The sequence below is a fragment of the Condylostylus longicornis genome, unplaced genomic scaffold, assembly GCF_029603195.1.
Source record: "Condylostylus longicornis isolate FDR11 unplaced genomic scaffold, ASM2960319v2 ptg000034l, whole genome shotgun sequence".
Taxonomy (NCBI): domain Eukaryota; kingdom Metazoa; phylum Arthropoda; class Insecta; order Diptera; family Dolichopodidae; genus Condylostylus; species Condylostylus longicornis.
Window position 1 is genome coordinate 2869784 of NW_026578003.1, and position 26769 is coordinate 2896552.

General features: G+C 23.6%; 6 protein-coding genes across 6 annotated transcripts; 3 read left to right on the forward strand and 3 right to left on the reverse strand.

Moving 5' to 3' along the window:
- Window positions 1–5370: 5370 nt before the first annotated feature.
- On the forward strand, window positions 5371–8266 carry LOC129608717 (ATP-binding cassette sub-family G member 4). Its single transcript, XM_055520386.1, has 10 exons — window positions 5371–5697; window positions 5844–5961; window positions 6031–6220; window positions 6303–6448; window positions 6508–6618; window positions 6680–6807; window positions 6888–7129; window positions 7195–7363; window positions 7431–7687; window positions 7754–8266. The coding sequence occupies exons 1-10, from the start codon at window positions 5496–5498 to the stop codon at window positions 8177–8179; spliced, it is 1989 nt and encodes a 662-aa protein (XP_055376361.1). The 5' UTR covers window positions 5371–5495; the 3' UTR covers window positions 8180–8266.
- A 693-nt stretch (window positions 8267–8959) lies between these two features.
- Window positions 8960–17537, reverse strand: LOC129608719 (vesicle transport through interaction with t-SNAREs homolog 1A). Its single transcript, XM_055520388.1, has 3 exons — window positions 17244–17537; window positions 17092–17150; window positions 8960–9620 (listed from the first exon to the last, which is right to left on the reverse strand). The coding sequence occupies exons 1-3, from the start codon at window positions 17335–17337 to the stop codon at window positions 9108–9110; spliced, it is 666 nt and encodes a 221-aa protein (XP_055376363.1). The 5' UTR covers window positions 17338–17537; the 3' UTR covers window positions 8960–9107.
- LOC129608718 (G1/S-specific cyclin-D2) lies at window positions 15709–17333 on the reverse strand. The gene is made up of 2 exons (XM_055520387.1): window positions 17244–17333; window positions 15709–17150 (listed from the first exon to the last, which is right to left on the reverse strand). Exon 2 carries the CDS (start codon window positions 16736–16738, stop codon window positions 15713–15715), a length of 1026 nt encoding a protein of 341 aa, XP_055376362.1. The 5' UTR covers window positions 16739–17150; window positions 17244–17333; the 3' UTR covers window positions 15709–15712.
- A 1571-nt stretch (window positions 17538–19108) lies between the features above and the next one.
- LOC129608729 (cysteine desulfurase, mitochondrial-like) lies at window positions 19109–21673 on the forward strand. Its single transcript, XM_055520404.1, has 6 exons — window positions 19109–19328; window positions 19548–19639; window positions 19705–19916; window positions 20051–20259; window positions 20315–20906; window positions 20967–21673. Exons 1-6 carry the CDS (start codon window positions 19202–19204, stop codon window positions 21118–21120), a joined length of 1386 nt encoding a protein of 461 aa, XP_055376379.1. The 5' UTR covers window positions 19109–19201; the 3' UTR covers window positions 21121–21673.
- Window positions 21638–23092, reverse strand: LOC129608730 (ras-related protein Rab-1B). Its single transcript, XM_055520405.1, has 3 exons — window positions 22870–23092; window positions 22291–22391; window positions 21638–22221 (listed from the first exon to the last, which is right to left on the reverse strand). Exons 1-3 carry the CDS (start codon window positions 22946–22948, stop codon window positions 21775–21777), a joined length of 627 nt encoding a protein of 208 aa, XP_055376380.1. The 5' UTR covers window positions 22949–23092; the 3' UTR covers window positions 21638–21774.
- Window positions 23093–23526: 434 nt separating this feature from the next.
- Window positions 23527–26364, forward strand: LOC129608767 (sorting nexin-20). The gene is made up of 5 exons (XM_055520471.1): window positions 23527–23738; window positions 23808–23930; window positions 24441–25035; window positions 25093–25185; window positions 25701–26364. Coding segments are annotated over exons 1-5 (948 nt in total). The 5' UTR covers window positions 23527–23737; the 3' UTR covers window positions 25837–26364.
- Window positions 26365–26769: the final 405 nt, after the last annotated feature.

Sequence of the window (26769 nt, forward strand, 5' to 3'; positions counted from 1 at the left end):
AAAAACAAATATGCTATAAAGCAATGTTGTTATACTATCAGAAATTTTACGAGTATATATGTGTATGTTGTACAGTACAAATATTTTAACTGTTGATAATAATTTTGAATATCATAAATCTATTTATTCAAATATTATGCAATTATTAAACGTTTAATTACAAAGATAAATTATTAACCTATCTTCAGTTAAGAAATCAATTCTTTAAATTTGTTTTTATATACACTTTACTTTTATACATATAAATACGTATGTATATAGCAGTAAATATATAAGAGAAGATATTAGTTCTTAAATACGGAAATTTTGATTTTAATTTATTAAATCATATGCTAAAAATATATTTTAAATAAAGCAAAATACCATTAATAACTACTAAAACTAGTTATTTATACTTAGACATTTAATAAACAAATGAACATATATAATAAAACTAGAATGTGATTTCAAAAGTTAAATAAAAAACAAAACTCATAATTTTAGGACAAATTTAATTTGAAGTTTGTATACAAATTTAAAACCAAATTATAATATACATAATGTATAAGAAAAGAAGCATAAAATTAAAATTAATTAAAATATATATTATTATTACTGGCAATTTTTACTAAACACTCAAAAAGTACTCCTTTCTTTAAATAAATCATAAAGTTATGGCAAATCGAATTTTATGCTTAATGATTATAGGTACTTAGTATATGGAAAAATGAAGTTTATTGTTCGAAATTGTAGACAAAAACAATAAAAGTTGCATCATAAGGTTATCATTATTATTTTGTAATTCTATACACACACGCATAACATAAATTTTATACATTATGTGAAATATTTTAAGCTTGCTATTTAAGGTGCTAGGCTATTCTTGAATAATGACTTAACGCATATTACAAAATTTTTCATGTTTTCGTTATACATATATGAATTTTTATTTTTTGTCGAAAATTTGCTACATCAGAATGACTAACTATATAATAAATATAAACAAGGACATAGCGTGATTATAGCGCAAAATTATTTACATAATGTGTAGATTTAATAATATACATATGTATATGTAGATGGCGCAGACATTATTAAATGACATGCTATAAAAATAAAGTATACTATAAAAATATTTATTAATATGAGAAAATTTTTTTGTTGTAATAATGAAATGCAGTTATAATATTGTTTCATAAAAAACTATATATTAAAAAATTTATAGATGATAAAAAAATAAAAATAATAAAAATTGACTAAAATTGTTATATATCTATTCTGTATTTAAATTTACAGTTACTTTTGAAGCCTGCTAATTTAAACAGTCTCGTGCAAAAATAAAAATCATTTATTTTTTTGAAATTGAACCTATCAAGAATAAACAAAATTTTTATTTTCGGTGGCTCATTTCTTTAAAAGTAAAATTCGAGATAGAATAAGCTGATATGCTACCACAGAAAGCTGAAATCTTATATACAAATAAATCTTTAGTAAAAACTTATTTCTTCAAGAAGAACATTTTTACCTAAAGCCCCTAAAATGTCATTCTTTTTTAGATTTATTGTAATAAAACAACAAAAATTTTTCAAAGTTCGCAAACGTATAAATATAGGTAGCGACACGACTCTTCTATCGCCGTAATGTGCGATGCTGAACATTGATGGCCATTAAAATTAGCCGTTATCTAAGACGCATTTTGTTTGAAATTTTTGATATTGTTTTTCTTTTAGACCGCCACTTTTAGCTCTCTTAATAATTTACAGCATTAGAAGAAAATGTTTTTCCACTTCAAATCCCTCTCAAGATGTCACCTTTCGAAGTTCGTAAAATTTGAAATTTTGACTCTATATATTTCCGAAACTACCAGTTTTTCCAAATTTAATTTTCCATCAAAAAGTATAATGATGTTTGTTCACTTGATAACTTAACCGTGCAATTCAGTCATTACGGCTGCTTTAAAATTTTCTTTTTTGCTCATTCTGAATGTGTGTAAAACATCGATATATTTTGTTATTTAATTAACTTTAATAATATCGTAGAATGTTTAGAAAGCGGTATTTTCATTTGCACATTAGAAGAAAGTGCTTCTTTACAGCCAATTGGTTTGACTCACTTTTTATTAAGCATATAATGTAGACAGAACGTTTTATTTTCAAAACAAACAAAAAATACTTTCAAATCCTTAATCGATTTGAATATTTTTCTTCATTAACCAGTGGTTTAGACCGAATAATTTATATTTTTTGCTCACGTATTATTATACACTGAAAAATTACAACGGTAATTTTAATTTATCACAACAAAATTATACCTTTTTCTTCAGTATATATGTATATAGAACAAATTTGCAATAAAATTTTGTAATCAATAAATTTAATTATTTATTGTGAATTAAAATCACTATGCTTATATTTTAGATAGATAGACACTTTAATTATCTTTATAATGGAATTTGAATTGTTTCGTCACTCTTGTCTTAACACTATTTTATAGAATTTTAAAAATGTACAAAGTGCATCACATACATAAGTTGTTTCTTAAATTTTGATTGAAACTTTGACTACAATTTGATACTTTTTACATCAGCAATCTATATAAAATAAAAATTATTTCATTAATTACTAATACATATGCACTATATAGAGAGATTTCGGTGAACATAATCCTTATATAACCGGTACAATTTTTTTTTCTATAAAATCATGCTTTTGTAAATTGCAATTTATTTATGTAATTTTGCATGCCAGATGAAATCAAACATTACCACTATAAGTATATTTAGTTTTTCTATGATACCAATCAAGAATATCAATCTTATTCGGTATACCTACCATAAACAAAATTACAACTATATTTGTATAGTTATCTATTATGTTTTTATATATATACGAAATTTTATTGTAACCCACATCTGCAATAACCACAAAAATTTAGTAGTATTATTTATATATCAAGTTTAAATTATATAGGCATTGACTTTTGTTATAATTTCAATGCTGATATTATGCATTATCATTCCTTTATGCTACATACATACATACATACTCATATTCGTAGTTCATAAAATTTACATTAAATTTTTATATGGAAAAACAAGAAAAGACAACGAAAAAAAAAAGACTAAAGCTCCCAAGTTAATTCAATTTTTTATTATGCTCTTTTTATGTAGCTGAAGTACATGCGCTTACGATTAAAACTAGTAGTAGAGTATAACATAGTATTGTATAACTGTAAAAAAAATTTATTTTGCAATTGAGATTGAGAATATGATCTGTGGAGAACAAAATATATCTGTGGTAATAAGGCGAAACTACCTAAGTCGAAACAAAATCGAAATAAAATTAAGGTACTGAATTCGAATTAGGTAATAAGACAGAATTACCTAAGTCAAATCAAAATCGAAATGTCCTAGCACATTTAATTGAATTTTCCGAGTACTTCAATAAAATTAAAGCACTAAATCTTGCAAATTTTAGCTTTAGCAATTAAAAATACACCAATTAAAATTGTGCGACTAAACAAGTCAAATCGACATTAAATCTCCGTATTTTGTATTATTTTAAAAAATTTTTCAAAATTCAAAGTTTTTAATGAATTTTTTTAAAAATTTCCTTAAAACTTTGAACAGATCGAACTACTACAAACTACTGGACATAACTGCGATTAAGTTAATTTCTTCTTATTCCTATACAGAAATGAAGCTGTACAAAATGTTAATAAAATGTTGATAAATGGTTTTTAGAAGAAAATCCGAAGAGAATGTTAAAAGAAAAAATAAAAAATTTAAAAAATCAATAGAATTTGTAAGCTGGTAAGGCGGAACACATTTTTTATTCAATAAATATTTTCTTTCTTTTCTTTTGTTCTTTTATTTAGTACCCATATTCAATTAACCAGATTACCTTTTTTACTGAGTGTATTTCATGCATATGAACTTAACCACTCAAACAATAATAGCCATTAAAGAAAGATAAAAAAAAAATTGCGGTAATTGTACCGAAAATAAAACAATTTTGTTCCAAAATAGTAAAAACAATTAAATTGAATGGTGAATACACACAGATACATACATTTATATATATATATATACATACGTATATGTACTTAAATTTGTTTTATATTAAAATATCTAAAAATATGCTGATTTTAGGTCAATTCAGGTTAATTCAGTTGATTATTAATATTATAGGTAAAGAAAAATGTTTTAATTTCGGTACATTAAGAGCTTTTTCATTATAGCATACTAAATTTTTTTCGGATGTTGATCGATTTCTATACTAACAAGGCAATCTTTACAAAATGTACTTTTTTTTGTTAATGTTTGTAAATAAAATCTTCGAAATTATTATTAGTATTAAATATTAAACAATACTAAATAATTGATAAAGAATTTTAGACTTGAAGTTTTTTCTAAAAATTTTGGAGCATTGCAAATTAAAATTCATAATTCATTTCTTATCTGAATAACCGCAACCTTCAGAAATGAACCGAAATTAATCTACCTAATGTTTTGAAAAAATTTTAACAATCTTTAATTTTATTTAATTTTAAATTGAATTGTAGGAAAATCTTGAAAAATCGCTCTTGCCGAAATTTAATTTTGAATTTTTTTAAGTTAGCGCCAAGCGCAACCTAAGTCCCAAATTTCGTAAACCACTTTTTGAAAAATAATCTTATGCATATCAAGAAATTCATTTTTTTTTTCTCCGAAAATTTCGTACATACGAAACCTGAATTCGGATACTAATTAAAAAACAACAATTCTAGTTCAATTGACAATAGACTTAATAAGTTGGATAAATTCGATGTTATTTCAAAAATTTTAAAAATACCCTTACGTAAATCTAAAAATTTTGAATAAAGAAAAAAACTTCGTTCAATTTCGGGTTCATATAATTGATGAAATGACAATTATGACAGATGAATCCGAAGATATTAAATTAAAAGTCTAACATTAATTACCAAAAAAAAATTGTGCTACTGAAATGAAAATCTAATAGTTTCTGAGTTTGGCTATGAATTCATTTTTGATAAAAATCAAAATAGCAATTAACATTCACAATAATTATTTAAAAATGCGAAAAAAAATCTTTATTTTTTTTATTTCCGAAAATTGTACATCATTATTGTTTAATTATTCATGAAAAGAAAAAATTTATTAAAATTCTAATATTGAAACTGATTAAAAAAAATAAAACGTGAAAAAATTTTAAGGTATTTTTAACATACAAAATCCCAAACAAAATACCCCAACGTAAGCACACATTTTCGTTACATATATGAGTATATATACATACACATTAATTGTACATATATTATGATATAATAAAGAAATGGCGTATGAATACTTAATTTAATTTTAATAATAACTAAATTTTATTTTCAGATTTAACCAAAATTGATAACATGCTCATTTTTCCCAATTAAACTTAGAATTAAAAATGCTATAAAACGGCAACATTTCAAAGCTTGACAATAAATTGTTATATACTCGTATAGTGCCTTTAAAATAAAAAATGACTTCGAATGTAACAAGTTCTGATGTAAAATCTCGAAATAATTCTGAATTAAAAAATAATAATTATATAAAAAATAAGAAGATGCAACAAAAACAGAAGAATCCAAATAATTCAGAACTTAAGCATTTACCGGAATGGCCACCAATTAATATAGATTTCAATGATTTATATTACACGGTACCTTCATCCTTTGAAAAAGGTAATTTATTATATATTAAAAGCTAGTTTTCTCTCATGACTTTCGATTTGAACAAAATATAAGCTATTCATTGTTACACGTTCATACAATATGAATCTTCACTAACTTTAAATTTTTTCTTTATCTATTATTATCGATAAAATTAGGAAATAAAACTATAATTAATAACGTTAGCGGACAATTCCGATCAAATGAATTAACAGCGATATTAGGACCATCTGGATGTGGAAAAACTACCTTATTGAATCTATTAGCAGAATACAAGTAAAATATTTAATAATAAATATTATTAAATATATTTTAATTAAAAAAAATTTATATTTATTATTTTAGAACTAAACCAAATTCAGGAGAAATTAATATAAATGGAAAACCACGTCAAACAAAAATATTTCGTAAAATGTCACGTTTTATAATGCAACATGAAGAATTAGATGAATTTGTAACAGTTAGGGAAGCTATGATGTTATCAGCTAATTTAAAATTAGGAAGTAAATTATCTATAGAAGAAAAAAATAGAATTGTAATAATTATAAAATGAAAAACATTAAATTTAAATATGAAAATAATTAAAATTTTACAGAATATAAAAATTTTATTTACAGATAGATGAAATATTAGTAAATCTTCGTTTAAGTAAAGCAGAAAATACTCTTGGTACAAGATTATCAGGAGGTGAAAAGAAAAGACTTTCAATTGCAATGGAATTAGTTGATAATCCACCTGTGATATTTTTAGATGAACCAACAACGTAACAATTATTATTTTCTTAAATAAATATTAATTTTGATAAATTTATAAAAATTTCAGTGGTTTAGATGATCTTTCTTCTTCTCAATGTATAACTTTATTAAGGAGAATAGCACATGCTGGTAGAACAGTAATATGTTCAATTCATACGCCATCAGCAAAAATTTTTCAGTGCAGTGATAATTAGAAAAAAAAATTTTAACAAAATTTTCATTTTATATTTTCTTTTTAGATCATTTGATAATATTTATGTTTTAAGTCAAGGGCAATGTATTTATCAAGGTCTCAGCAGTAATGTATTGCCATATCTTGAAAATATTGGATTACCTTGCCCAAGAACATATAATCCAGCAGATTTCAGTAAGTGTGATAATATTAAATCAAATGAAAAAATTAAATTATACTATTTAATTAAATAAAATAAAATTAATTATTTTCAGTAATTGAAGTATCATGTGGAGAATATGGTTTCGATCATATAGATAAAATGATAACTATAGTACAGAATGGAAAACTTCGATGGTCACCAAATTCGTCGGCAAATGAAATTCATGATCAATATAAAAATTTGGAAAAATTTGAAATGGAAATTAATCAAAGCTCATTAAGTAGCCAATCTGGTTGGTGGGAACAATTTTTCATATTACTACAAAGAATGTTAGTTCGAATGTGGCGTGATAAGGTTTTTATCTTTATACTTTTATATAAAACGTTAAAAATACCTTAATGGAAATTATCAATTTTTAGAGTTATATGAAATTAAAATTTGGAATGCAACTAACTTTAGGTTTATTATTGGGTTGTCTATATGAAGGTAGTGGTACGGATGCAACAAAAGCATTATTCAATTATGGATTAGCTTTTGCTATTATGATCTCTTTTGTTTATTTACCGATGATGCCGGTTTTAGCTGCCTGTTAGTAGAATTTAAAGTTTGTGTTTTTCCCTTTTTTTTGTAATTTTTCTTTTACTTATAATTTAAGTTCCTGCAGAATTTCATTTATTAAAAAGGGAACATTTTAATCAATGGTATAAATTGGGACCTTATTATTTAGCTTTAATAGTAGCTCGAATTCCATTTATGTTATTGATTGCTACAATATATTTAACAATAATTTATGTTATGTCAAGTCAACCATTAGAATTATGGAGATTTGGAAAAATGTTTTCTGTTGCAATACTTACTGGATTAGTATCAGATAGTTATGGTTATGTTATTGGATCAAGATTTAATATGGTGGTTAGTATATACTAAATTTTTGTAAATTTATTTGGATAATATCCTTTTATTTTTTAAATATTTCAGAATGGTCAGTTTATTGGACCAGCTAGTGTTGCTCCTATGATTATATTAGCTGGCTATGGTTTTGGTTTTGGCATTAAAGAAGTACCATTCTATATAACAATTTTAATGAATACAAGTTATTTACGGCATAGTATATTGGGTATAATGGCAGCATTATATGAAAATCGTCCGGATTCAATATGTCCAGATGAAGAAACTATATGTTTATTTAGAAAATCAAAAACTTTATTAAAAATTATTGGTTTAGAAGAAGCATACTATTTGACATCAATTTATGCATTAATTTGTTTTTATATAGTATTTACTGTGACAGCTTATTGGTTAATAAAAACACGTTTAAATTCCAGTTCTAAAAAGAACCAAATAGTACAATATGTTGAACAATTTTTGAAAAAATATTTTAATTTTACATCAAATAGATATTGAATTTTATTATGTAAATTTTACATTTAAATATTGGTTATTGGTTGGTTAAAAAATTTATTTAGTAGATTTTTTTTTTTTGAATTTTATTTTGCCTTTTCATGTTTTTAGGAATTCTACACTTTGAATTAAAATTTTGAGTCAAATTTGTACATTATTTTGTGAAGGTTTTATTTAAAGTACATGTTGAGTTTTCGTTAAAGCCGTTTTTCTTTAAAGCTATTAAAATATGCTTTTATTATAATTAGAATAATTAAATTTAATAATTGTGCCAAATAATAAAAATACATACTATGTATTTGAAAACTGATTAAATCTTATCCTGGCTATCATTTATTGAAGTCTATTTATTTTTCAAAATCTAAAATTAAACACCAGGTGTAACTGTAGAACGTGAATTGGGTCTTGTTTTATGATATACCTACACATAGCAGGAAATATTAAAAACACTGTGCCTTCATTGTTGAAAAGTAATTAATTTTTGTTCAGTTTGTTAAAAGTTAAATTATTTTTTTTAAATTCTGAGCCAAAAAATTCCAAAATATTTAAAAATTATAGACAAATACTTGTATTCAATAAGAAAACAAAATCTATCACATGACAAGAATTGAATATATGCGTAGCTTATCTTAATTATTTAAGGAAAGAAAATCCATACTCTTAATTTTAATATTAACCTTTAAATAATATATGTATGTCTATATGTTTAAATTTTTTTAAAATTGTATATTTATATATATATATATTTTTTTTCCAATTTATACAAGCGATATTTATAATAATAATTGTTATAACATTTTCAAATTTGTGATTTTTTAAAATAAACAATTTTTAACATTATATTTTAAAAGGCTTTTTAAAATCATTATTTTAACTGTTTGATTATTATTATTTTTTTTTTTTTTATTTCACAAACCATTATAGATAAAAATCAGTTCTTTGAGCTTGAAATAGAAAAATAAATGCTTATTGTAACAATAATTAAAAAAATAACTCCAACACCATATAATATACATTTTTCTCTTAATGCTCTCATCATAATTGAATTAAGAGTTCTAGATGATCGTCCTAAATCAGCATTTGTTTCACGTATTTTTGATCTAGTATTTTCTATAGTTTCCCTTTGATGATGTAAATCTTGTAATACTTGATTACCAATCTGCTCAGTTTCTAAAACAATACGATAACCTTCAGTTAATCTATTACCAGTACGTTCTATCCTTTCCGAATTATCTAATAAACGTTGTTTTTGATCATCGGATATAACAACATCATCATTATCATCAATTAAATCGAATGCTGTGCCTTGTCTTGCAATATCTTTAGTTTTTTTGAAATCATCTGCAAGACGTTTTAATTCAGCTTGATAACATTTATATTTATTATTAAGAATATTTCTAGCTGCTGGATCTTGATCACGTATTTCTAATCCGATTTGCTCTAACTGTAAAATTATTAAAATTTTATTAATATTATAAAATTAATAAAAAAAAAATATTTTAAAAATATTATTTTAAAATTTTATTTTCAAAACGCCTATTTTTTTTTTTTCGTTTATATACAAAATTTTCAATTCATAGTACATTTTACATTGCGGTTATTTTGTTAAAATCTACAATTTAATATGTAAGTATATATATACACACATTTATTTAATAATAAATATTTTAATAATTTTTTATAATAAGAATAATTTTTAACAAATTGAAAGCAAAATATCAATAGCATTTAAGTTTAACAAGTATACATAGACATATATATGTAAGTACGAATTATAATTCAGTGGAACATATAAGAGATCAAAATTCATTAGAAACTCGGACCTTACTATGTAATTCGATTTTCGTATTTGATGAAAATAAAAGGTAATGCCATAAAAATTGATTAGTGCTACTTTGTCATTTTTCCGTATACGAAATGCTTTTCACAATAATCGAATTATATAGGCCCAGGTCACAAATATTTTAATTAAAATAGATGCCTTGTTTTAAATTTTTCTATTTTTTCTTTGTCTATGGTGTAAATTGAAATTTAAAAATATTATTTGAAATGAAAAATCTTTTGAAAAATGTTAACTAGAAAATTAATTTATGACCATGTTTGATAAAATTCTGCAGGATTGTACAAACACCGTTCAACGTTTTCTTCGAAACACAAAATGACAATTTAATTAATTACATACCTATTTCAAAATTTATTGAATTTTTGAAAAAATATGTAAGAATAAATATGTAAGAATCAATACATCTAATAGAATAAAAATAATGTCCCAATACCTTTTTAAAAACCCTCTTTATGCCTTTTTTGATTTTTGAATTATTAACTTGTTTCTGTCAAAAATATAAACGATCAATTAACGAAAATAAAACTCATATAGTTTCCACATAGGCGTAAATCTTACAAAAATTTCATCATAATTAACATTGCATATATTTAGGCTAATTTAAAGACTAGTAAAGAATGGTATAAAATATAATATATTTCTTCATTGCTTATAAAATATTTTTATACCATATCTTATCACGTAATACTCGACCAAAAAATTGGCTTAGTTAAAATTTCCCTTTCCTTCTTTATTTACAAAACTAAGAAAAAATAAAAAATTAAAAAGGAATTGTGAAGAAAAACAACTATCAAAATTTTTAAAGAAACTTAACCATACACCCAAGATCCAATCATTTTAAATTTTTTATATTATAAGTACAATTGGATAAAAATCTTTTACGAGTAACAAGAAAAATATCTTTTGACTTGTGACTGACTGTACACGTAAAATAAATAACAGCTGCATATTTCTTTTACAGCTGCATAAAATTAATAAGTCCATTCTGTACAGTTTAGTTTACCTTATTTCTTTTACTCATTTAATTTTATTCGTCTTCGATTTTTATTCTTTTATTCGATCTTATTGTGCAATATAAGGTAAAATTAAACTTAAAAAAAAAATTACCACAGGTTAGGGGTATATAATACATATGTATGTTTGTAGATGCATAAAAATGTGACACATTTGCCTCTGTTTAAAATGTCTATGTGTGTGTAACTTTTGATATATTTACATTATAATTAATGCCATACAAGAAACGAAATCCTTGCTCGATTTCTTATTACAACAATACAAACAAGTAGAGTTTACACATAGAAAATTCAACTGAATATTAAGAAAACTATAGCTACATTACCTACTATAATAATTTTTTATTATTTTTACTACTTGCATTGAAAATTTGGAGTTGAGAGAACAGATAGGTAGACAATTTAAATGGGAAATGAAAATATATATGTATGTAATTATTATGAAAAAAGAAATTAACAGAAAAAAAAGAATAAAAAAAAAAATGAGGAAGTTATAAGAAAAAAGTAATGGCAGTTAAAAGTTGAAATGATAAAGGTGTTTACAAACTGTTTAATTTTTTTCATTTTGTTAGTTTTGTTCTTTTAATTTTATTTAGGTTAATATACTAGCACATGATGAAACACAATATTTTGAAATTATTGTGCTCGATTTATCACAAATCATAAAATTTTGTGTTATCGTCAATTTGGGATTGAACTATTACAGTTCAGTATATAAATAAAAAATATTTTAAAATATATTCCTATTAAATAAATAAAAATAACCTAACCCCATTTACAATTTCAAATGTTAGAATATGAAGAGCTGAAATTCAAACTACAGTATCTAATTGGACAAGAAAATAAATGTTCTATAAAGCAACTAACAAGTTAATCGAATTTTTGGTTATTTTATACCCGAAACGGGCACAATATTTCATTTTTTATTAAAATAGAGCTAGGTCCCTTTAAAAATAAACCCTCCATATATTTATGTATGTATATAGAAAAGAATATTATCTGCATACCTTTACCCATTTTCTGTTAGTCGCATCACTTGACGTGACGGGTTCTTCTTGAAAAATCTCGTAATTTTCTAATTAAAATAAATTCCGAAATTCGAAATTCTATATAATTCTCTATAATATCTCATCAACTCAAATGATGCGACTAAAAGAATATGGGTGTTATTATTAACTATTATTATAAAATCTGTTAGTTTCAATTAAATAAAATTTTACAATCGTTTCTTTAAGAAAAAAAATATTACATTTGCTATTTATACAAATTTTGAGGATTTTCGATTATTCAGATAGACATTTAAATTTAAAAAACTTTTTGCATCATTACAGATCTACGTGAACTACGAGTAACTATTAGAGGCTTACGTTTTAAAATTTTTAATATTTTACATTTTTCTACGCGATTTTTCTTAAATTTAAAATATTTTTTTCAGTATTTAAAAAAAATCTACATACAAAAATGCTTTATAACTTTAAGGATGCTAAGATTTTCGAATGTGCTTCTTTTACAATAAAAATTTATCAACCATGCTAATTTTTGAAAATTTGGTAGTATCGAACACGCTTTGTATTAAGATCAAAGTTAGAACTGAATTTTCGAAAATCCTCTTTTTATGTTAGAATAGAAAAAATAATTAATAAAAGGAAAGATTTCAAGAAAAAAGAATACTTTATGTTATAAAATTAATATTAGTTACTGTTCTAAACAAAACTAAGTAGATACTAAGTAGATTTTCTTATTACAGATTAAACGCTTTTTTTTATTTTTTTTTCTAATTTTTTCGAATACATAATATAAATTTTATAATTATATATGTATTTTTTTTTAAAATATGATTTAAGAAGCAACAACATAGTAAAATTTGAAAAGAATATTTAAAATTTACTAAAATTTTTTTTTTTTTTTTTTAAGAAAAAAAAGAGATATGAATTTATTACATTTTTAATAGAAAATTGAACTATTGTTGATATCTTTTGATTATTTTTATCAACAAAAACAACTACAAAAAAAAAAAAAAATTAATTGAAAAAAAAAAAACGCAATAGATCTCAACAACATTACCAACATTTTAACTTACTCTTTTTCCTTAAGATTTCCACTATAAAATTTACTAGCGTTTATATTTATAGCGTTGGACAATCAGTCCTTCGCTCCAATATCTTCAGTTTAGTTTCTTTTCCTTTTAATTTTACCTGGATTTTTTTTTTCTTGCAAATGTTTTGTTGATGCCACTCTTAACTTTATTATTATATTTTCATTTACATTTATTTTCTGTATTTTTTAAATTTTTTATTCTTTATTTTTGCTTGATTTTATTGCAAAATTAAGCTTATACATATGTTATATATATGTATGCAAAGTTTATGTGTATACATTTCATTCCTTAAAGTCCAAATTAGAGAGGTTTCATCATCAGTTAGGTGGTCTTGTTCCCTTTTCTTAATATTTTTTTTTTTTGTTTTTATTTTTCTTTTCATAAACAATATATATTTAACATATATTGTATCTGTATATGTACATAATATGTAGAAAGATGATTAAAAGAAATTGAAAAACACAATTTGTTCATTTTTATCAGATAAAAAAAATATATTCACAAAAAAAAATCTAGGCTACTATTTTAATCGCAATAATTATTATTGTTATTGTTATTATTATTATTATTAGCATTGTTATTATTAATTTTTGTTTTCTTTCCTTTTTGTTTTTTTTTTATACATAACATTTTACTTATTATGTTTAAACATAAACTTAACATTTACAACATTAAATCTAACAGGTTGACAGAAAAAATTATGTATGCCTTTATAATAATATATATATATATATATAATTATATATATATATATATATTACATACTATATTTAATGTATATGTATATATATATATAAATATACATATGAATCAAATACGTTAAGAAACAAAAGAAAAAAAAATATAATTTTTTTTTTATTTTTAAATTATTTGAAAAAGAAGATATTTAAAAAAAAAAAAAATTACAAATCAAAAAATTAGCACAAATTTTTTTAAATGCTAGGCTATTATGTTTTGTATTTAAAAAGAGCACCGAATTTTTCGTTTTATTAAAAAAAAAATATATATTATGAACTTAGAGTACATTTTTATTTATCCAATATTTTAAAATAATTTTTATATTGTTTTATGATGTAAGCATTTTATTTAATTTTCATTTTTTTATAAAATATTTGCATATGCAATATTTTTTTTTTTTACTAATATTTTAATTTTTTTTTATTGTGTGTTTATTTTATTTTTTATTGATAATATATTTATTATGTACTATGCATGTACTTTTATAATTTAAAGTGATTTCTGTTTTCGCATACAAAATTCTTTTAGGCTGAATTATTATTTGAATCTAAAATGAATTGTTATTTTCTACAACTTAACATTGCAATTTCAAAAAGTTAATGAATCAAATTAATCAATTACAATATGTATAATTTTTCAATAATTTTCTTATCATAAAATTTTTCAATAAAATTTACTTTAATTATATATTTTAAAGATGTTAACTACTATATTGTAATATTCTAAGCTCAATATAACAAAATAATTTTTTCAATTTATATACTGAAGAAGTTACATTTTTATATATATACATATATAATTAACAAAAAATTTAATTTTAAACATAGAAAAAATAATGTATTATTTAGTTAATGATAATCGATTTTAATGCCTTCAATTATTTATTTATTTTTTATTAAATATTATGTGAAACTTTCTATTGATAATTAATTAGTACAAATATCGCTATTGTTTAATTTTAAAACAATTTTAAAATTCAAAACATCTTTATTTAAAATATAAAAAATTTAATAATAATTTTAGTGAAATAATAAAATTTTATTGTATATATTGCGAAATTGTTATCTTCGTTAATATTGATAAAATAATTGAACTTAAACTAGAATAAAACAAAAAAAAGTAAAAGAAAAATAAAACATGAACAAAGTTATCATGTACAAAATTGATAGTTTGAACAAAAGAAAAAATTTACTTAATATAGAAAATATTAATTATTTTATTATTAATATACAATAACCTTTAATAAAATTAACGCAATTAATAAAACTTTACCATAATTTAATAAAAATTTACAAAAAAAAAAAAATAATAGGTCTTAAGTGAACAGTGTTTTAATTTTTGTTTTTTAACAATTTACATATGTGTATAATTCGAAAACAGAAAAACTTTAATATTTAGCCTATTTATGAATGAAAAATTAAATGTATAAAAATGCGAATATTTATGTAGGTAAATGTTTTTTTTTTTAATAAATGTTATACATATATATATGTATAAATGTATATATGTATGTAAAAATTTTTTGTTTAAGTTGCCCTTAAATAGTATTTAAACTTAAAATTTAAGACTAAATGTAAGTGTAAACAAAATTATGCATAAATTTAAACTTAATTATAATATAGAACATTACATGTAAAAGTCTTTTCTTTTTTTCTATTTTCTTTTCTTTTTCTATCCTTTTTTTTTTTTTTGCTTAACTTTAACTTAACTTATGTACTCTTTTCGAATCATTAGAAAACAATTTTCTTTTATTTTTTTTTTTCTGTTATTTTGATATTAGTAAATATTACTTTTATGTTTTTAATTTTTGTTTTTAATTTTTTTTTACAAATTTTTCAAATTGACTATTCATGGGTATAAACATGAACTTTGTATGCTTGAGATAAATCAGAAGATACCTTTGTTAAAAGGGATTCTGAACTAGTAACGCTATGCCGACAATCAAATTCATTTACTTGTTTTAAGTGTTGTGTTTCAAATGCATTTAATTCTAAACTTTGTTGTATATTTCGACTATGTTCTTCAAAAATTTTTTCCATTTTAGCCATGCAACTTCTTACAAAATCTTGTTCAACACCAGTTAAATCTGTTAAACGATTTAATAAGAATTGAAAATCTATACCAGTTCTTAAATCCCAATTTAAACCATGTAATGCAGCAGCTATACTTGAACATGCTATAGCACTTGGTGAATAAACAGAAAAATAATGTTCTTTTGCTGCTAATGATATAAAAGCTTGTGCATGCAAACGTATTTTATCAGTGCTAATATCTGGACATTTTTTATTTCTAATTGGTAAGCGTATTAATAATAATTCTAAAAAATCCAATGGTGTTACTGTAGATAAATCCCATTTTAATCTACTTAAAACATATAATTCCCAATGTATTAAATCTTGTTTGTGTACACTATTATCTGTATAAAATACTAATAATTCAGCTGTTAAACTTCTACAACTTGGTTCTCTTAATTTTGATGCTAATAATAGACATGCGGCAGCTAAAGTTTGCAAATGGGTTTTTTTAATTGGAGTTATATTTAAAAATCTATCCATATAATTTAATGCTAATAATACGACTTCTTCTTGACATTTCTCTTCTTCACATACCTCCATCATCCATTCAGCGACAATTTTACGCATTAATGGCGTAATATGACTTGTTTTGAAATATGAACATGAAACTATAAATTTTTCTTCGCTTTTTAAAAGATTTTCTAGACACCGGTCGGTTAAAAATGTTGGATCTACTACGGCTGATAATAAATTTGTTTTTGATGGTGTAACATAACGTGTTAATCCGTTATTTTGGTTCTTTTTTGTATCCAATTCTTCGTTTAATCTTACTTGTTCGGTACATAACAGTTCCATTTCGAATTTTTATAAAATTATACTTTCTCGATTAAATTGATTAACTTATTGATCAATTTAATTTCATAACATATATATAATTAACCCAATATATATTTATATATATATATATGAATTTAACTTTTTTTATATCCTTCAATTCTTTTCAATTTTATTATGTTGTGGCTTAAATGCAAAATTGACGGATTAGCTTACAATAAAAAAAAATTTAATTGTGTCAAAATAAAACTTTTTTTTTTGCAAAATGGTTCTGCTTCAAATTTTTTTATCGTGAATTTTCGCCAGGTGTTTTACAAATTTAATTTTTTTTTTTACAAGAAAAAAAAACAAAAATATAACTATAAAATTTTTACCAATTCTTCTGCTTCAGCTAGACTTGCATCAATTTTTGTTCCTAATTCTTTTCTTGCACCTATAAAAGACACAAAATAAAAATTCTTAGCTCGTTTTTGCAACACTCATTTTTTAAGAAATTTGTAATGGAGAATCACATCATAGCACACACCACTTGTATTATAGATATTTATTCTTCCAATATTTGCAGTTATTTCACCAATTAAAGCAGAATATTGTTGCTCATATTGTTCAATAAGGGACATTTTGGAATGTTAAAATAAATATATAAAATTTAAATTATTTTACATAATAAAAAGAATTAAAAATAATTGCAGAATCCCAACAAAAAAAAAACACACTTTTTTAATTTCTTGTTTCGTTCGAGTTTTCTATTCCTTCCGAGTTAAAATGTGGCTATTGTGAATAAGAGACAGATAAAATCGTTTTCAGTTTGTAGACAGAATGGTTCTCTTAACCAAACACTTTTGAGGAATTTTTTTTTGAAACAGTAATAAAACAAAACTCTCTCAATTATTCACAATTTTAATGATTGATACCAGCTGTCATTGCATTTAAAAGTTCATTCTACAAAAATTACGATACAATATGTAAGTATATTTGTCATTTGATAAACAAAACAAAATATTGACTTTGTTATGCCAAAAACACTATCAACAAAATATCTGTTTTTAATTTACATAGACTTATTGCATATGCAACAGTAGTAGAAGCTACAAGTTAATGTTAATCTATATTCTACGTTATAACGTCAAAACCTTTTTCATTCAAATTTTTTAAAATTTTTATTCACAGTATTAAACTAGGGCGCTTTCTTATTTATCATAAGAAACCTTAATTCTATCAAAATAAATATTAAGAAATTTAATGTTCCATGTTTTGAAAATAATGAACATGTCGTTTGAAAGATTCACTAAGTTTGTAGTTTTAGATCTCTTTAAAGTAAATGATTTTGATTTTGTTTTTTCCTTCAGCCTCCTTTTTGTTTAGGTCTGTATGTACCGATGTACATACCTTATTAATATATAAAAATTTACTAAAAATATTTGGCAGTAAAATCGAAACCATATTGATATATAAATATTAGAAATTATTTTATAAAATAAGAAATTACGGTATAAAAACATTTTACATATTGTGAATCATTTAAAGAGAAAAAAATAATAATTTCATCGTGAGTAAAAATTAAAGGGAAATTTAAATAAGTTCCACAAAATTCCTATATCCTCATGTTTTCTCTTCGAATATCTAAAAATTCTGACAGCTATAAATTTTCGAGTATTATTTTTAATTAAAACTTGATTTCCATGAATATAAAATTTATAAAAAATCATATAAAAATATTTTTAATTATTTCAAAATCTTATATCTGAAAATATCATATCTGAATATGAACGAGAAAAAGTAGGTGGGTTTTCAATAAGTCTCATAGGAGGAGAATCTTAGAAAATTCTAATATTTAATATACTTAAAAAATTAAGAATCCCAAAAGTAAAATTTTGTTAATTTTGGAAGGTGATAAATAACTTGGAATAACGTGTAAAAACAATGTTTAAAACTTGAAAAAAGAGGATTGAAATAATAATTAATTTCAACAAGTTCGTGTTTCAATAGTTTCGTGTTGGAAAAAACAATTTGGTCCTTTTGATCTTTTGAAGGGGAAATAGATTTCTCCCAAGTATCAGTTTGTATACGAAATTTCAGTTTTCTATCTTAAAGGGTTTAGAAGTATTGTAAACATGCACGGAGGGACGAATTGTGTAGAACGATACAACACGATTATTTTCCAAATTATGTTGAAAAATGTGAAAAATGAGTTCATTGTGGGAATAAATAACTTCACAATAAACTCAATTTCAACTATTCACAATATTGAACAAATTAAAAAAATTAAATTTTTCGCCGCCAGAGATCGCAATAATTCAATTTTCAATTTCAACCCTAACGCAACATTTCAAATTTCCTTAATGTTAACATAATAATATATGATATCATTTATAACATTTCTAAATGTCAGACAACACACTATTTAACACCGGCGCTTGTTATTATTTATAAATTAAAATTAGTCGTCACATCATTAAAGTTTTCTGATTTCGGTATTTCATAATGATGAAATTATCTTTAAATAAATTTTCAATAAGGACGACGACGAATAAAAACGTTTTTAATATTTATCAAGCAATTAATAATAAAATTGTTTGTAATGTAAGAAATTATTCGGAAGGTAAACAAGGTAAATTTGTTAACAATAATAATAATTTTACGCACCTACAAAATTCAAGTGTACAATAATTTCTTATCTAAAATTCCCATTAAATAGATAATTGCAGATTATAGCACCTTTAAGATAATTTACCTTAAAAATATATTCTTATATAAACTAAGGAAATTAGTTCCTATATATGTACATACATAATATGTATATTCCTATATTAAAATCTTTACATTACAGATTTAACATATCAAGAGAAATTCAATATTAAGCATGAAACACTTGATGGAAAGAGACCTTTATATTTAGATGCTCAGGCAACAACGCCGATGGTAAATTGAATATATCTGTGCCAATGTAATTCTTATTTAAACAAATTGAACATACCATTTTTTAGGATCCCAGAGTCTTAGATGCTATGTTACCATACATGTTAAATTTATTTGGTAATCCTCATTCTAGAACTCATGCTTATGGATGGGAAACAGAAAAAGCAGTAGAAGATGCAAGAAAACAGGTTGCTGACTTAATTGGAGCTGATCCAAGGGAAATTATTTTTACATCTGGCGCAACAGAATCAAATAATATATCGGTGAAAGGCGTTGCAAGGTAAATTAAATGTTTGGATTTAGTACGTATATTGTCTACACAAATAGTATAAATAATATGAACAATTTTGTAAACTTTTCTTGTAAAATTTTTATATAACATGAAACAAACTTCTATACCTATTCTATTTCTAGATTTTATGCTTCACGAAAAAAACATGTAATTACAACTCAAACTGAACATAAATGTGTTTTAGATTCATGTCGTGCTTTAGAAAATGAAGGGTTTAAAGTTACTTATTTGCCAGTCAAACAAAATGGTATAATTGATATGAATGAACTAGAAAAAAGCATAACCCCAGAAACATCCTTGGTGTCTATAATGACTGTAAATAATGAAATAGGTAGGAATTATGCAATTTATATTAATTCTAATAAAGTAAAATAAAATTAATTCAGGTGTTAAACAACCCGTGTCTGATATTGGAGCCCTTTGTCGTTCTAAAAAAGTGTTTTTCCATACAGATGCTGCCCAAGCAGTTGGAAAAATTCCAATAGATGTTAATAAAATGAATATTGACCTAATGTCAATATCAGGTCATAAATTATATGGACCTAAAGGGATTGGCGCTTTATTTGTTCGACGTAAGCCACGTGTTAGATTGGAACCAATTCAAAGTGGTGGCGGACAAGAAAGAGGTTTACGTAGTGGCACTGTACCTGCCCCTTTAGTTGTAGGCTTGGGTAAAGCATGTCAATTGGCTATTGAAGAAATAGACTACGATCATAAATGGATAGAATTTTTATCTAACAGATTAATAGATAAAATAACATCTCAATTACCACAAGTGATCCGAAATGGTGATCCTAAACAAACATATAGCGGCTGTGTTAATTTATCATTTGCATATGTTGAAGGTGAATCCTTATTAATGGCACTAAAAGATGTTGCATTATCTAGTGGTTCAGCTTGTACTTCTGCATCTTTGGAGCCATCTTATGTTTTGAGGGCAATTGGAGCAGACGAAGATTTGGCACATAGTTCTATCAGGTATGTTATACACTGAAATTTAAAGTTAAAAACAATATAAAATTTTATTTTTGTTTACAGATTTGGAATTGGACGTTTTACAACATTGGAAGAAGTTGATTATACAGCTGAAAAATGTATAAAACATGTCGAAAGATTAAGAGAAATGTCACCGCTTTGGGAAATGGTACAAGAAGGTGTCGACATTAAAACAATTAAATGGTCCCAACATTAGATTGTAACAATAATTTTACAAATTTGTTGACATTTGAAATGCTCGAAATTTTTTTTGTCCGTATTTGTTTTCGCTTCTTTTTTCAAGACCATTTTATTAATAGATATGATAAAGACTAAGCAAATATTGATTTTAGCAATTAGCGAATAATTTCTGGATAAATATTTGATTTTCGCTGTTTGTAACAATTTTTAATCAAAACTAAAACTCTTGTGAATAAAAGCTTTATTTAATAACAAAAAAACACTTAAATAATGTTATTCTATTGGGATGACTAAATTTATATAAAAACATACAAAACAGAAAGATGGAATCCAGGAAATCGTGAAATTTTCAAAAACAAAAAAGATGAAAAATTAAGTTTTTATGTAACTATATTCATATTTAAACGGCTAGTAGGAATGTTTATTAAAAAATCTTTCAGTTTTATTTAAAAACACTACACCATTGTTAAAATTTAATAAACAATTCAATAATTTAATTAAAATATAAAATTAAAACAATATAAAATTGTATATTAAATACAAGTAAATAATAATTTTAAAGCAACATACACATTTTAGTTTTATTTAATTTTAGGTTTGGTGCTTTCTTTTTTACCACTTAAAATTATTAATAATCTTTTTTTTTTTTGTTTTTTATTTCAAGTAAATACTAACAAATACATGTTGGATCTTTAACATCCTCTCCTAATGAATCAATTTTAAAGCTTTGCTCTTCTAGAGCTTGTAAATCTAATTTGGAGCGATTAGATTCAATTAAAATGCTTGCAATATCTTGAAACATTTCCTCGATACCTTCACCAGTTTTACATGAAGTTTTATAAATAGAGCTTATCATGCTCTGACACTGTTCAGTAAATTCTAAAATATCACTATTAGAGACTTGAGGTTTACTTTGTTCCAGATCAGATTTATTTCCACAAATAAATATTTTTGCATTTTCAGCATATGTAACCACATCTAATAAATGCTGTGATAATGAATGAAAAGATGTCTCATTATCTAAAGCAAATACAAGAATAGCTCCTTCTGCAAATTTATAATAGCTCGATGTAACACTAGCAACACGTTCCATACCACCGGTATCCCATAATTGAAGCTAGAATAATAATTCAAAAAAGAAAAGTAATAGAAAATTAATAATAAAAACATTTAATAGATATTTTACTCGTATTGTCCTATCCTCTGAAGTATAAAACTTATGAATATGATCTAATCCTAATGTGGAATTTCTATCTGTGGCTGTTACGAATGTATTAGTCGCAAATCCTAAAAAAAGAATTAATTACAGAAGTTTTTGAATACATAAAATGTACTATATATTACTATTATCTATTTTTCAAAAAAAATTTTAAAATGAAATCGACACTTATCTTAATATTTTCAACTATTGGTGCATAAAGTTTAACAACCTTTTATAGTAAGACATTACAAAGTTTTATTTACTATGTATTTTTACTTGAACTAATTTAGTATAAATGAATAAAAAAAATTGAGTGTGAGATAAGTAGTTACAAGAAATGATCAAAAGAAAAAACTCAATAATCAAGTTGACGCATAGTTGTTTCCAATTCCTATCATTGATTAATTTCTACTGTTCACTTTAATATATAAAATGTAAAACATTAAATATCTCTTATTTACCAAATATTTCTCTTATCAGTTGTTTAGATACTTTTACTGATTTCAAATTACTAAGAAGTGAAATTAAATTGTAATTTTTTAATTTTTTCTTCGCTCAACTTACTTCTAAACAATGAACTTTTTCCAACTCCGTAATCTCCACATAAAATGACTTTTTGTTCTGGAATTCTTATAGTTGCCATTAAAAAACAAATTGATAATTCTTTTAAATGCAATCTATTTGAAAATTTCCTTTAAATAATGTTTTTTTTAATATCTTTTTCCAAAAACTTTCGGACTATAATTGTATGGATTCATAAAACTATTAGAATAATAGATTTAATAAACACAAAATAAAAATCATCTTTCAATTTTATAAACTACAACCACAATTATTTGACTTTCAAAACTACAAAACTCTGAAAGAAGTAAAAAATTCACAATTTGTTCAAAATTAGTTTAGTATTTGACCGTTGGGTGTGCAATTCACAATAATGAATTTTTTTGAGTAGACTTGAATGAATCTGAAAAAATATTTTTGCATTTTTGCATAAATAAAATTTACTTTAATTTGAAAAAGATCATTTTTAACAATAAATTGCCTTTATTAGATTATTATTTTACGTTTCTTGTTTTTGATTCAAACCGAAAAATTAATAAAAGCGAAATCTGTATTTAGCACCATATTGTCATGTTTTCAAAAGAACTAAACGGTCGACGGCCTTCATTTTCATATAAACATATGTATTTACATACAAATGCTCATACATTATGTAGATAAAATTGAATTAGTAATCAATTAGAAATGTCAATACAAATGACCAAAATATAGGAATATTATTTAATTTTTGGATTAATAATTTTTTGACTTCAATAAATTAGTATTTTCTGTGTGCTAACCTTGTTCGTTTTTTATTTTTACAACGCCGTTTCAATTACATACTATATAAATTATTTTATTTGTAACAATATTGCAATAATAACAAGAAAAAAGTGAATATTCTGAGTGCACTGGTAAACTCTTTGTTTTTAACAAAGAAAATAATTTAAAATTATTTTTAGTGCGAGCTGCTATGACTAGAAGATCAAACGATGGCTCAAATGATGATGAATTGGATAGCCCATCGGAAGGTATTGAAACGGGAACATTAGCAATTAAATCTAACGAAAATATGAAAAATGAATGTGCGTAACTTAAATAAACTTGCAAGCATATGTATGTACATATGTTACAGGGTGGTTTAGACCCAACAATAGTCCTTACAGTAGGGTGCTAGGATGACTCCAGACGAACAAAAAATACCTACTAACATTTGGTTTTAATGTCCTCGAGTTATGAAGCCTCAAAGCTGGAATTTCTGAAAACCTTCTAATTTTTACATTTTTATTACTCCGAAAATATGAAAAATTGTATATAATCATTTCGAAACTAACGGTATTTCGTATATTCTTCTAACGGTATATCAGTGATGTTGAAGATGTTTTTAAATAAAAGTCAAAATTTTTAAAAAAACCCCCATGTTTGTTTCTAAAATACTTCAACAAATCACCTCCTCAGAGCTTGAACACTTGGGCAGAACACCCTGCATAAAATGCATAAATATTGTATAAACTTTTTATTCATGTATATGTACATACATATGTATGCTGTTAAAATTGTTATTTTTATAATTTTATATATGTTATTTTGTGCAGTTATTTGGTTAAGGCCAAATCGAAGGCGATTTACTCCAATGAATTCACCTAAAGCATATTTTGAGATATCAAAAGCAAAAATAATGCCACCTGAAGGGGAAGATGTAACCGTTAAGAGATATGTAATTTATGATTTAATAATTCATCAACAAGTAGAACAAAGAGATCCAAATCCAGTTTTAATAGAAAGACGTTATACAGATTTCGCAAAACTATTTTTATCATTAAAAAGTGAACATCCTCAATTAATGAATAATATTTATTTCCCTAAAAAAGTTTTAATAGGAAACTTTTCTACCGATTTGATCGCAGAAAGAAGTTCCGCTTTTGAATCATTATTAGATTATATTAGTGGCTCAACAACATTAAAGGACTCGAAATATTTTGTTAGCTTTTTACAAGATCATGAATTAAATAAAGCATGTATGTATTTAGATGAAAGAAGAAATGAAGTAGCCGTTCCAATATTAGAAAATTGTTTTCGTTTACTTAATAAAATTTTTATGGATCGTTCTCGACCAGTTTTATTATTGTTATGCCGTTTGGTAGCCGCTTGTACAACATCTCCTGTACCTCATCAATCAGCTGATAAATGGTAATAATGAATTTATTTAATAAAGTAAAATTTTAATAAAATAATATTATTTTATAGGGCTGAGTTGGCTTTAAAAAGATATGAAGGCGTTTGTGATACCGAATTACTTGTTTTGTATATACCATTATTACAAACCTGTTCCCATTTATGGTAATTATTTCTAACTACTCATTAAAATATTAATAAATTTCCTAATGTTTATTCAGCTTAGAATTTTATTGAAAATTTTACGAATACAATTTTGTAGTCAAATTATGATGGCTTCTTTCAATTTCTTAATAAAGTAAGAAATACATATAAAGAAGACGAGATAACAATGTACTCTTATCAATTAAACTAAAAAAATATAATATACTTAGAACATAGGTATAGGAAAACTATACTTATAAGCACAATTAAAATTAAAGTATTGCCTTGAAATACATACTTCTATTATTTTCTGTCTAAAGCTTTTTTTAATTTTCTTAATTCAAATCTTATGTATAAAAATGTACATACGTAATATATAGTTAAATAATTGTTTATTTGGAAATTATGAATTTCAATTTTGCACTAAAATTCATAAAATGGGAAATTTATAGCATATAAAGGAAGAAAATATTGGAATAAGAACATTTTCTTATAAATTTTTTATATTTAATTATATAATGCATATTTTCTTTTAGGTGGCAAAGGGGTCGAGACAAAAAACTAATTACGGAACGTTTAAATGATATGTCAAAAAAAGGTATACAAGTTACAAATGGACCGAGTCTTACACAAGCTTTACATTCATTAGATCCGAGAACTGAAACAATTTAATTTATTAAACATTATTTACTCCCATATTGTTCATATTTTAGATTTTTGTTTAATTTTTTTATTAGGTATATATATGTATGTTTGTTATAATCAAACGTTTGTTTTAGTATAAGACTATTATTAAAGTGGCAAAAACTTTTTTTTTAATTAACTCAGATAATTTTTTTATCTTTACGATATTATTTTTAACTATTTTAAAATGTCAATCAAAAGTAAAATTTATTTTTACACCTTATACCTTTACTTTAAATTTTATTAAGTACAGGAGAAATTATACGTGAAACTGATTTTTTTTTTAACTGGTAGTTGTATTTTCATTTTTAAACATTGTATTTTTGGTTTCGTTTTATATCACATTTTTTTTATTTAATGCATTCTTTATATGTTTATTTTTAAGATAATTGCAAAAAAAATATTGACTAGAAATTAAACAAATTTGTTTTATTTATTAAACAAACATCAATTTTAAAGTGTAATAAAAAATTTTAAAAAATCTTTTGTAATAAAGAGTGAAGCGGTTTTGAAAACAAAATTATATTTATTAAATTCAATTTGAAATTTCGAAAAAAGTATATTAATAAATTACCAATTGATAATTACAAAAATAAATTTAGTCAATTGATTGCTTAGTGCAAAATTTAGTATGTAAGGAAAAAAAAAATATTAAATTCGAATGTTATTTTTAATGATATTATATATTTACTTAGAATTTATGTATACTGTTAAAAAAAATATATTATCTTTTTTTAAAATCAATATAATATGTATTAATTAATGATTTTTATATAATTACAGTGTCAATAGTTTGTTCTATTAAAAACGTACAAATTCCAAGCTCCTGAATTTTTTTTGTTTTGTCATCATTGAGAAGTGTGTGGTACGTGTTAGAATTGAAAAATTTAAATTAAAGCAAAGAGCAAATTCAGTAAGATT

Bases quoted from the DNA above. Each gene is read 5' to 3' on its own strand.
- LOC129608719 (XM_055520388.1), bottom strand. From the start codon at position 17,337: ATGTCCCTTATTGAACAATATGAGCAACAATATTCTGCTTTAATTGGT. The intron at 17,151-17,243 runs GTGTGTGCTATG...TGTCTTTTATAG, and splicing joins AAATATCTATAATACAAGTG to GTGCAAGAAAAGAATTAGGA. The intron at 9,621-17,091 runs GTAAAAATTTTA...ATAATTTTACAG, and splicing joins TAGCTGAAGCAGAAGAATTG to TTAGAGCAAATCGGATTAGA.
- LOC129608767 (XM_055520471.1), top strand. The intron at 23,931-24,440 runs GTGCGTAACTTA...TATTTTGTGCAG, and splicing joins CGAAAATATGAAAAATGAAT to TTATTTGGTTAAGGCCAAAT. The intron at 25,186-25,700 runs GTAATTATTTCT...ATTTTCTTTTAG, and splicing joins CAAACCTGTTCCCATTTATG to GTGGCAAAGGGGTCGAGACA.
- LOC129608729 (XM_055520404.1), top strand. From the start codon at position 19,202: ATGATGAAATTATCTTTAAATAAATTTTCAATAAGGACGACGACGAAT. The intron at 19,640-19,704 runs GTAAATTGAATA...ACCATTTTTTAG, and splicing joins CTCAGGCAACAACGCCGATG to GATCCCAGAGTCTTAGATGC. The intron at 19,917-20,050 runs GTAAATTAAATG...TTCTATTTCTAG, and splicing joins TCGGTGAAAGGCGTTGCAAG to ATTTTATGCTTCACGAAAAA.
- LOC129608718 (XM_055520387.1), bottom strand. From the start codon at position 16,738: ATGGAACTGTTATGTACCGAACAAGTAAGATTAAACGAAGAATTGGAT.
- LOC129608717 (XM_055520386.1), top strand. From the start codon at position 5,496: ATGACTTCGAATGTAACAAGTTCTGATGTAAAATCTCGAAATAATTCT. The intron at 6,449-6,507 runs GTAACAATTATT...TAAAAATTTCAG, and splicing joins TTTTTAGATGAACCAACAAC to TGGTTTAGATGATCTTTCTT. The intron at 6,808-6,887 runs GTAAGTGTGATA...AATTATTTTCAG, and splicing joins ATATAATCCAGCAGATTTCA to TAATTGAAGTATCATGTGGA.
- LOC129608730 (XM_055520405.1), bottom strand. From the start codon at position 22,948: ATGGCAACTATAAGAATTCCAGAACAAAAAGTCATTTTATGTGGAGAT. The intron at 22,392-22,869 runs GTAAGTTGAGCG...TTCTTTTTTTAG, and splicing joins AAAAAGTTCATTGTTTAGAA to GATTTGCGACTAATACATTC. The intron at 22,222-22,290 runs GTAAAATATCTA...TTATTATTCTAG, and splicing joins CAGAGGATAGGACAATACGA to CTTCAATTATGGGATACCGG.